This window comes from Mobula hypostoma, chromosome 6 (genome assembly GCF_963921235.1).
Source record: "Mobula hypostoma chromosome 6, sMobHyp1.1, whole genome shotgun sequence".
NCBI classification, from domain to species: Eukaryota; Metazoa; Chordata; class Chondrichthyes; order Myliobatiformes; family Myliobatidae; genus Mobula; species Mobula hypostoma.
Window position 1 is genome coordinate 186,974,465 of NC_086102.1, and position 12,106 is coordinate 186,986,570.

A 12,106-nucleotide genomic window follows, 5' to 3' on the forward strand; every position below is an offset into this window, starting at 1 on the left:
ATGATTAAACAATCTGTTGAATAAAGACATGAAAAGTTTGTGTGTTATTAGTTTAGGTAGATTGTGTTTGTCTATTATTATGACTTAGATGAAGACCAGACCACATATTATAAGTAATTAATGCAGAAAACTAGGTAATTGCAAAGGGATCACAATTTTTTTCTCGCAACTCTATATACGTGCCTAAGACTTTTGCACAATTCTTTATATGTCAACATGGAGCAGAGAGCAAGTTTGTAAATCTGGCAGGAGCGAATGATATTGGGAATGGCAGGGATGGAGCTCTGCAGGACAGGTGGCACAGGAGTGCTGGGTGGGCTTTGGCAGGGATGCAGCTTCACCCAACCCTGCTTTATTGATTATTACAGAACATCTCTGCTCTCTCCTCTCTCCCTTCCCCTTTACCCAATCATGATTCTCTTCTCCCTGCCCCCTTCCCACTCTCAATCCACAATACAGTCCCACATCAGAATCAGGTTTATCACTCATGTCATGAAATTAAAGTTTTTTGTACCAGCAGTACGTTGCAACACGAAATTACTACAGTACTGTGCAAAAGTCACAGGCACACCAACTATATATGTATTTCAAATTTTTAATTTAGTGCTAACAGAAGAGGGACAATGTGAATGTATTTGACAAACACTGGCTGATTTTGGCAACACACACACAAAATGGTGGAGGCAGCAAGCATGGGGAGGAATAGAGTCAACATGAGTTATTCTGGATTTTCAGCATCTCTTGTGAGGCTGACTTTGGCGATGTGTAGGCAAGTTGGATAATAAATGACGATTAAAGATTAGTCTTGATAAGCTTAATAAAACATTAAGGGGAAGGCAACAATATTTCTCCAAAAATACATTGCAGCATTAAGAAGAAATTGCACACTTGTAATATAAACTTTTATTGTGAAAAATATGTCATTTTATTTTTTTTTTAAGTATCTTACATTTACACTCTAATGTTCATAACCATTGTGATACCACACAATGGCTAAAGAATCTCGAGCTCCTTTTGCATACAGGCAAATCAAAGTAAACAATCATAAACACTACTGGTGCATTGCATGGTTAATATTTCATTGAGATCAAAAATACATATAAAATGCGTCTGTATTTGAAACTCAATCATTCTACTTCAATTGACAAAATTGAAAACCTGGCAGCTTTAATATTTGTGTTAAATTGCACACTGATTTTTTTTTTCATTATTCAGCGTTTTACTTAGCAAAGTCGAGGCATAACCTGTTCTAAATATTTTGGAAAGCCACAAACCTGAGCATACCAAGAAAACACAATATAGAACATTGCAGTCAGCTATTTCATTTTAGTCGAAGCTACTAAATGCACTGCATTAATGAGGCTCCATCCACATAACTGCTGACCCAAAAGTCCTATCAATTGACACTTCAAATTTTCAGAATGCCACAAAGCAGGTTACATACATCAGCAAAGAATTAGTGATTTGTTTAGGTGCAGCAAAATCCAAGATTTACACATGTACAAGTGAACAATTGATAGTATTAAACAATCCCCTGCATGTTTACATTTGTACATAATCCTACACAATCAGGAATTTTGTCTTCAAAAGCTTTCCTTTTGCGTTATTATTTTCTTAATCACTACCAAGTGTGATTAAAAGCTAACAAGGTTGAGTTATACAACTGGAGGGAAATGTTTAAAAATGGAAGATTTTGTTTCATTACAGGGCAAGAGACACCAACTTTACCGAAATATATTCAGGGGCATTCAGATTAAATTAGTCTACAATACCCGAGAGGCTAAATGCTTTTGTTCCCACCTAAAATTTGATATTTTGGATGAAAAGAACGAAAGCAATTTGTACAATAAATATCTTGCTTTAACTGAAACTTCATAAAGGGTGCTTGTTCCAAGTTAATTTTCTTTATTCTAAACAAAATACATATAGTAAACGTCATCATTTCAACTGCAAAAGCTGAAGGACATCCAAGTTTTGTTTTATGAAATAAAATTAGAAGCATTCAAATTTTTGAAGTATCAATAAATAGCTTATTGCTTTAGAAACATCACATCTATGTCAATACATATTGGTGAAAGCAGCTTCATGCATTAGTAAGTACTTTTTTCTTCTGCTGCAAGCAGGACTCTAAAAAGTTGGGAGGAACCAGGAAGTTCAGATAACTATATTCCCTGCAAGGCATGAAATATTCACATAGTAAACTTTAAAAAAATCAGAAATAATAATGTACTTTATGTCCTGACTTTCTAAACAGATGCATGCCAACTAGTGAAATGAGAAAACTAAATAACAAGATAACTTAAAGTGTTTGAAAATTATGCTTACTAAATAACTGCACGATTCTGCCGAATGAGCATCGCAAATGGGTAAAACTTGTGTCTTTTGCTCACATCAGGTATTATATTATTTGTATATGATCACCACACATATGTAAATAACAACATGTTCTAAAAATGAGGCTAAATGTTACACATAGATTAATGGTCTCGTAGATATATTATTCACACAACAAAATATTTTTTTTGCACCACCTGCAATCACAGATTGCACTTCATGTAGCAGAATGAGTAAGGAAAAACAAAACTGCAGCTTCTGCAATTTCATACTGGAATCCTTATTTACAGCTTTTTACATTCATTTGGCATATCATCCTGATTTCCAGCCGTCAATTTGAAGCCTTCAAATTCCCACACTATTACATCAATCTTGATGAGGTTTCTCTGGAATAACTTTACACTCGTACTGCAATTAAAGAAAATATAAAGTGGTAATGGTTTACAAGTTTTGGTGAAGAGTTCAATGTGTGTTCAGTCAAAATCTACTTTATAACTTCAACTGGGATGTAAAACAACTCATAAGAAAATTGGATGTTAAAGTTGATGTTAAACCACTCATAGATTTGCAGAATATGGATTTTAAAACAGAGGTTTCTAACCTCGGTTCCATGGACTTCTTGGTTAATGGTAAGACTCTATGGCATAAAAAAAGGTTGGGAACCTCTAATTTAACATCAAGAATGTGAAAACTAGACTGCTTCTATCTCCATTGCATTTATTTGTCCTTGCACTTCCATTTTCAGATCTGTTCGATTTTATTCCACAATCGCTCCTACCTTGTGCAGTAGAATGTGACAACTGAAGCTCCCCACGGATCTATTCCAGAAACTCAGTTTTTTCTAATTATATTGGGATGAAGTAAGTTAAAAATTCAAGTTTTCTAAGCAGCACAGAACATTTCAATGTAGCCCTCATTCCCAATGACCATCCACTACATAATGTACTGGGTGGGCACGGGAGTACATTCAGCCAGAGACTCATTCCACCGAGATGCAACACAGAGTGTCATAGGAAGTCATTCCTGCCTGTGGCCATCAAACTTTACAACTCCTCCCTTGGAGAGTCAGACACCCTGAGCCAAAAGGCTGGTCCTGGACTTATTTCCTGGCATAATTTACATATTACTATTTAATTATTTATGGTGCAACTGTAACGAAAACCAATTTCCCCCGAGATCAATAAAGTATGACTATGAAAGACCCTAACTATGTGGACACCTTGGTTGAAATCTCCATCCCAATGACATCATCATACACTGTTTCAAAGGAACCTCAAGGAATAGCAGCTCAGTTTTAGACTATTATAACCTTGTGACAGCAACAGTGTATTCAACAATATCCAAAATAGTCCTACTTTCACTTTAGATTCTTCCAAAAGCAATCTAATGCTCATCAAATCTAACTACAATGACCTTTTACCTGGCACCACTACACCTTTAATTATACTGTGGCTATGATGCTGCTCCAGCTAAGCTTTGCCGTTGTACCTATGTATAGAAGTAGAAACACAGAAAACCTACTGCACAATACCAGCCCTTTGGCCCACAATGCTGTGCTGAACATGTACTTACTTTAGAAATTACCAAGGGTTATCCATAGCCCTCATTTTTCTAAGCTCCATGTACCTATCCAGGAGTTTCTTAGAAGACCCTATTGTATCCACCTCCACCAACGTTGCTGGCAACCCATTCCACGCACTCACCACTCTCTGCATAAAAAATTTAATCTCGACATCGCCTCTATACCTACTTCCAAGCACCTTAAAACTGTGCCCTCTCATGTTAGCCATTTCAGCCCTGCGAAAAAGCCTCTGACTATCCACACGATCAACGCCTCTCATCATCTTATACACACATGACAATAAACATGGCTGACAATTAGCAAAGGTTCTTGTTCCTTAACATTGCTGGACTAAATCCTGGAACTGCATAAACCAGGGGCCCCCAACCTTTTTTTAATGCCATGGAACCAAGGGGTTCGTGGACCACAGGTTGGGAACCTCTGAACAATTTAGTAGCATTTTCAAGAAGTCATCATATTGGTAAAAATAATTTATTTCACTTACCAATGCTAACTGGCGTCCTATATTTCCCATTGTTATTCCACCAGCAAAAAATATACAAGGTAACCAAGAGCGAACATAGAGGAAATCTGGAGATGTGTATCTGCAGAACAAGATATAATAGGCAAAACCAAAATCGTGACATACAATTGAATCAAAACTAATGAAAGTTCTGTAAAGCAATACAATAGCTATACCAAATTTATCAGTAAAGACTGAATCCTATATAAAAATAGGTATGTGAATTAATTTTCAGAAGAAATTTGAACATTAAAGATAATGGAAATTTCAAATAAAAACAGAGAAAGAGCAAACACCCAGCAGGTCAAGCAGCATTTGTAAAAAGAAAAACAAAGTTAACAATTCTGTCAAAGATTCTTTGCCACAAGTGGTAAAGACCTGAAACACCAACTCTAGTTTCTCTTTCATAATTGATATGGTCAGTTCACCAAACTTAACTTATGCTAACAGTTGAAAACTATTTTCAGTCAGAAATTCATTCAGCATATAAACTTTAGTTCAGTAACCATGGTAGTCATCAACTATGTTAATCCCATTTTTAATCAGTTGGGCCACTACCTTCTATACCACAGATTTTTGTGTGTGTCTGTGTGTCAAATTTTTTCACAGAATTAGTTTGCCATTGCCTTCTTCTGGGCAGTGTCTTTATTTAACGGGCAACCCCAAACATTATCAAATATTCTTCAGAGACTGTCTGCCTAGTATCAGTGATCGCATAACCAGGACTTGTGATATGACCATCCACCACCTTTCCCATGGCTTCACATGACCCTGATCAAGGGACTAAGCAGGTGTTAAACCTTGCCAAAGGCTGACCTGCAGGCTAGTGGAGGGAAGGAGCGCCTCGCACCTCCTTTGGGAGAAACGCATTTCCACCCTGCCATGAACCAGTCCATTTATTATTTCGGGCAAGGATGAAAGTGTTTCACGCAATTGTTAAATTTGTGTTAACTTTTTCGACTAATAACTGCTAATTTGCAAAGTACTCAAGATCAAAATAATGGTGATGAATATTGCCATAAAATGTAAAAGCTTGAATTTAACACAACCACCACAACCGGATTTTAATTTCAAAAACAGTTACTGTAGCTCAGCTGCATGCTTAAAGACATTACTGACTACACAAGGAAAACAGTGTCTGCCGACTGTACCGGTGACACCTCCCTCACTGACACTCTAAATAACTTTTATGCACGCTTCAAGACATGCAATACAACGCTATCCATGAAAGATGCACCCCTCCCAGGTGAGCAGCCAGTGTCGATAAATGCAACAGATGTGAGGACTCTACAGAGTCAGCCCATTAAAAAAAAGGTTCAAAGGTTCATTTATTATCAAGTATACAACTTGAAATTCTTCTCCTCCAGGTAGCCATGAAACCAAGAAAGAAAAGAAAGATGCACGATTGTCAACCCCCGAAATGCCCCCTCCCTGCACACAACCCCCAACCAAAAAAAAACGAAACAGGCACAATGACCCCCAATTCCAATCCCTTGTCCATAACATGGCTTGGCCAGACAATATCCCAGGCTGAGCACTCAGGGAACCTGCACACCAGCTCAAGGATGACTTCAGATATCTTCAACCCTTCATTCACCCAGGCTGCTGTCCCCACATGCTGCAAATCAGCCATCATCATCCCTATAGCAAAGAATTTACACTCTCCAAACTAAACAACGACCATCCTATGACACGGATGCTAACCATCATGAAGCACTTTAAATGGCTGGTAATGGAAAATATCAAAAACTCCATTCCTGCCACTTTGGACACTCAGCTACAGAACCAGTCTACGAAACATGCCATAGCATCTGTCCCTGATACACAGAAAACAAGCAACAAATGCCAGATGAACTAATTAAGTATTTTTGCATAAGTCTCAATGTGGAAGACACCAACAATATGCCAGAAATTTGAGTGTCATGAGGCCGAAGTGAATGTAGTTGCAAATACTAAGGAGAAGGTACTTGGGAAGATGAACGGTCTAAAGGAAGGAAGTCACTGGGATCAAATAGACTACATCCCAGGGTTTTGAAAGAGGTAGTTGAAAGGACTGTGGAGGCATTAGTAGTGAACTTTCAAGAATTACAAGATTCTGGAATGGTACTGGAGTGGAAAATTGGAACTGTCAGTCCACATTTTAAGAAGGGAGATAGGCAAACAACAGACAATTACAGGCCAATAGGGAAGTATATGGTCATGCACTATCTTCTAAACAGAAAGTCCTAGTGGAGTATTCCCTCAAGGTTAACTTGCAGGTTACATCAGTGGTACAAAAGGCAAAAATACAAAGTTTTATTATTTATTTTCAGAGAACTAGAATATAAATGCAAGGATGTAATACTGAGGCTTTACAAATTGCATTTGGAGTATTGTGAACAGTTTTAGGCCCCATATTTAAGACAGGATGGGCTTGTATTGGAGAGGATCCAAAGGAGATTTACAAGAATGATCCTGGGAAAGACAGAGTCAATGTATGAGGTGTGCTTGATGGTTCTGGGCCTAATTTGCTGGAGTTTAGAATTATGGTAGGGTGGGGGAAGAGATCTCATTGAAATCTACTGTATATTGAAAAGCCTAGTTAGGAATGGATATTGAGAGAATGTTTCTAATAGTGGGAGTGTCTAGGAATGAAAGGCACAGCTTCAAAATAGATGGTCTTCCTTTTAGACAAGAGAGGAATAGGAATTTAGCTGGAGTGGTGTATTTCATTGCCACAGGCACCCGTGGAGGCCATAACATTGGCTATATTTAAAGCCAAGTTGATAGGTTCTTGATTAGTTAAGGGTGTCAAAGGTTATAGAAGTAGGCAAGAGAAGACAGGAGAGTGGAGATGAGAGGGAAAATACATTGGCCATGATCGAATGGCACAGTAGACTCAATAAGGGCCCAATGCCTAATTCTCCTCCCATGTCTTATGACCTTACAATCTTTCTACAGCCTTGCAAGTCCTTCAGGCGATACAGATTAAGTCTGAACTAGACTGTGTTAGCTACAACATTTATTTTCCATATGATCAAATGTCATATTTATGCCTTTCCAAAGAAGTGATTAAAATGCATGAGAATTATTTATTACAATAAACTACTAGATAGCTACATTCAAAAAATATTTTTCATATTTCAATGAATCAAAGTTTGCAACTTTTCTTTCTACATGCAGGGCAGCTTTATAACATTGTAATTGCTCATTGAGCAGGCAAGAGTTAAAAGGTCAAAATTATTTCAAATGTGAACTGTATAGAATCTGGATCCATGCATTCCAGTCATAATAAACTTTTGCCCACAATTAAAATTACACAAAAGTATCTGGCTGGAAAAAGCAGGAAGTCTTTTCTATAAATATTAGCACAACACTCCTTTACTTATTCAGACACCCTAGGCCAAACATTTCTCCCCACTTTTGTTCCCGAAGTGACAGCCAAAGCTTTGAAGTCTCAGTCTCCTGCAGTAGAAAAAAAAACTTCAAAGCTTATAAGCTCTGCTTTTCATTACCAAGGATAATGAAGCAATTAAACCATCTGAAATACCTGCAATAATTAGCTGCACAAGGCATGATAACCAAACACAACTGCACACCCAACAAATTTCACTTTTAATTGTAAAATGCTAACAGTATGAAAATGCAGGTTTTAATGTTAAGGTGACAATGCAATTAGTGGGAGATTAAGCAAAATAATTTCATGATGCAGAAGACACATGCCAATGTATCACAAATGGCAAGGCAGCAAATTCAGATTTTTTTTTCCTTTAAGGCTTGGATCCCAATTTATCACAATGAACAGAAAACACCAAAGTTAATTCTTGCATTTCACTTTTCCATTTGTTTGGGAAAATATAATCAACGAGTTAGCTCAGATATTTAGCTCACTGCTTCTGGACAACATACTAATGACAACTTCATGTTTCTATCTTACTATGTTATGGCTACAAAACCCACCACAAATGCCTTTTTTGATCATTTTTTAATTTCTACTGGTAAATGTGGCCAATGCTATCTGTAGATAAAGTGTATTTCTCCATTTGGAACTTGGGTAAGCTGATGTATTTTTTTTAGTTGAATTGGATGTTGTTTGTAACCACTCATATTCCAGATTAAATAGTAATTGACGTTTGTTTGCTTTATTGAGCTAGTGATGGTAAAATTACTATTGTTTTCTCACTGATACTAGTTAAGATGCAGGAAGTGACACAGCAGAGTTGCTACCTCAATGCCAGAGGCCCTGATGTCCAGTGCCATCTGTGCGAAGTTTGGACCTTTGCCCTGTAATTACACGGGTTTCCTCTGTATGGTATGGTTTTAGCCCACATCCCAAGAATGTGTGAATTGGTAGGTCTAAGGCAGAGTTAAGACTGCACCAAGTGGCTGCTTCTTTGAGCTCATCGGCAGAAACAGCCTAAATTCCTCTCTTTAATGTCTCCTTTGTTCCTTTTCAAGGTGGCTGGTGTTCTATCAAAGTCCCTGATATGCAACATCACTCAAAACTCTTTTTTTTCCACAGCGATGAACTCCTGTTCGTGGAGCTCACCGGCCGACTGGCCATCTTCCGACATTCTACAGGTGTGGCATGGAAGACGCCGGGGTGCGGCCCTGCGTGGCCCCGTGGATGACATTACAGGCTGGTGCCTGAGTTGTCACGGGATTTCACGGCAGCAGGTGCTGCTGCGGAGGTCTCTACGGGAGCAATTGCTTCCTCTCTTCCTCTCGATGGCGGCGAGTTTGCTGCTGATTCTCGAGTTTGGGAATCTCAGAATAAAAAGCAATGTGCAAACTGTATCATTGTCAACAGTGACTATTAGTCTCCCCTTTTGCTGTGAAACGGGTGACATCTGTTTGACCCTTGTTAGAGCGAGAGAGAGCGCTTGTGGCATGTCAAACTGTGCAGTACACAATAGTTTTTGTTAACTGAAGATCATGGTCTCTCTTGGGGCTTTGCTGTTGTTTGCTGGGTGGTGGGTGCTGATGCTTTTTTGCTGAAATGGGTAGGGGAGGGGGAAGTTGATGCTTGCTGGGGGACAGGGGGTTTTGGGGGTCTAACATTTTTCTGTCGTTCATTTTTTTGGGGTTCTTGTTTATCGTGGACATCTGCGAAGACCAAGGGTTTCAGGTTGCATACTGTATACATTCTCTGATAATCAATGGAACTATTCAACCACTGAACTCTAAATTGCTGCTATTGGAAAGTGATGAACATTTCAAGAATAAAACAGGTTACTGTAAAAATGGGTGCTTTGGGTTTGGTGCAAACAGTGGGACCATTGCCTGTTTACATTTGTATCGGTCACTATGTATTTGTCTTCCCCGCAATTTAGTAATAAAACTAAAATCAGAAACATAAATTTGAATAATTAAATATGATTAGAATGTACTTTAAATGGTCTTTAAAGGGTACTGCTACATGAAGGGAGGAACAGACAGGAAGTCGAATATTCAATTTGTATTTGGGCATAAGCTGTCATTCAATTCGTCTGAGTTATAGCAAAAATCATGAACGAAGTTTGACTGATGCAGAAAGGCTACCAGATTAGCTTAGATCAAACATGTTATCTTATAAAGTCTATGTTGCATATTAAAGAATACAAGTGAGACCAGAGCAACAGCAATGCTTTAAGCATAAAGGATCCCTTTGTCAAGGTTCCTTGCGCTGCAGCAGATAATTAACACTCAATATTTTCAAAAGAACCTACTTGTACATTCTGTTATGCCAGGTTATTGCAATTGACAAAGTATCAGGACATCCACAGATGTCAGAATGTCGTAACAAGTTGTTGATGCTAGACACTGATATAGATGGAGATTTCACAAATCAAAGATTTAAAAAGAAAGCTGAACTTGTAAAATAAAGCTGGGGTACTAAACTCTGGCTTTACTTTAGCATGAACACTAGGGATTATTAATACTAAGATTAACTACTTAGATGCTAACTTTTGGTAATCTGTTCTTTTGTATGCTGTTTCAAAAAGATGATTTGTAATTACCATTTGGTTTGCAGGCAACGTCTAATTTAATTCAATTCAAACAGTCAGGCATTTACCCAATGCAAATTACTTGTTTGCATGTTAATGATAAATTTGTGTTGAACATTTGAACACCTTTTTGATTGATATGTATTTTCTGTTGTTATTCCTGTATTCTATATCAATGAGGAATGAGGGAAGAATATAAAAATGGTACAAAATTTCCAGCTAAAGTGCATTGGCCTAAGGTGGACAAACTAAGCAATACTGAGTTACTAACAAAACCTTTCCAAGATCCATCAAGAAATTTGTTTTCTTTTCCCCCTCCAAGCCACCCGTAATACCCCTGGCCCAACTCTGCCTACATTCCTATGAGTAACCTTTAATACCTCAAGTCTCATTGCTTGGAAACTCACACAAGATAACAGACACTATCAGCTCCATCATGGGCACCAGCCTCCATAGCATTCAGGATATCAAAGAGCGAATGCTTAAAAAGGCAAAGTCCATCATTAAGGACCCCCATCACCCATGACATGCTCCCTTCACATTGCTACCATTAAAAAGGAGGTACATGAGCCTGAAGGCATACACACAGTGATTCAGGAACAGCTTCTTCCCTTTTGTTATCAGATTTCTGAATGGACATTGAACCCATTAACGTCTACTTTTTTTGCTGCTGCAAAAACAACTAATTTCATGACCTATGCTGGTGATATTAAACCTGATTCTGACTATCGAGGGATTCTAACACACTTTTCCTTCACTGTACACCATTCTATAGTATGCAATTAACAGGCATATCTGGAACGACTACAAAACATCTGGGGTCTACTCCAGAAGGAGTGGCACAGTGAAGGTTTCAAAGGGAAAAGGGCCCAGCAGCTGGAGTTGCAGAAAGACAGACAGACAATCACAACCAAGCTTATGGTCAGTGGTCAGAGCTAAGTCGAGAGTTAGAATGTAGCCTAAGTTGGGACCAAAGTGAGGGAGATGGGAAATGGAAACATAAAACATAGAAACATAGAAAACATACAGCACAACACAGTCGCTTCAACCCACAAAGCTGTGCCAAACATGTCCCTACCTTAGAACTACCTAGGCTTTACCCCATAGCCCTCTATTTTCCTAAGCTCCATGTAGCCATCCAGGAGTCCCTTAAAAGACCCTATCGTTTCCGCCTCCACCACTGCCGCCGGCAGCCCATTCCACACACTCACTCTCTGCATAAAAAACTTACCCCTGACATCTCCTCTGTACCTACTTCCAAGCACCTTAAAACTGTGCTCTCTCGTACTAGCCAATTCAGCCCTGGAGAAAAGCCTCTGAATATCCACACAATCAATGCTTCTCATTATCTTGTACACCTCTATCAAGTCATCTCTCATCCTCCATCGCTCCAGGGAGAAAAGGCCGAGCTCACTCAACCCATTCTCATAAAGCATGCTCCCCAATCCAGGCAACATCCTTGTAAATCTCCTCTGCACCCTTTCTATGGTTTCCACATCCTTCCTATAGTGAGGCGACCAGAAAGGGAAGCTAAATCAACAGAATTCCCATGGCAGTCCATAGAGTGTAACAGCCTTCAGAACGTGGACTTCGGAAGTAACAAAGCTTTGATGGATACAGAGGAAAATCAAATTAGCTTTTGGCTCAGTCGTGTAACATTGGTGCAAGTAAGGTGCCTTTTCTGATACTCTTCAATTTACACATTTTAGTGAGAATGAGACA

The 12,106-nt window shown here is 38.7% G+C and overlaps 1 protein-coding gene across 2 annotated transcripts in view; it reads right to left on the reverse strand.

Annotated features, from left to right (window-relative positions):
• Nucleotides 1–891: 891 nt before the first annotated feature.
• insig2 (insulin induced gene 2) overlaps nucleotides 892–12,106 on the reverse strand; it is a 32,898-nt gene continuing 21,683 nt past the window's right edge. For both annotated transcript variants that reach the window (XM_063052468.1, XM_063052469.1), the window contains exons 5-6: nucleotides 4,401–4,500; nucleotides 892–2,742 (exon numbers count right to left, since the gene is read on the reverse strand). In XM_063052468.1, coding sequence (XP_062908538.1) covers nucleotides 2,701–2,742; nucleotides 4,401–4,500 — 142 coding nt within the window. In that variant the 3' untranslated portion in view covers nucleotides 892–2,700. The remainder of the gene's footprint in view (nucleotides 2,743–4,400; nucleotides 4,501–12,106) is intronic.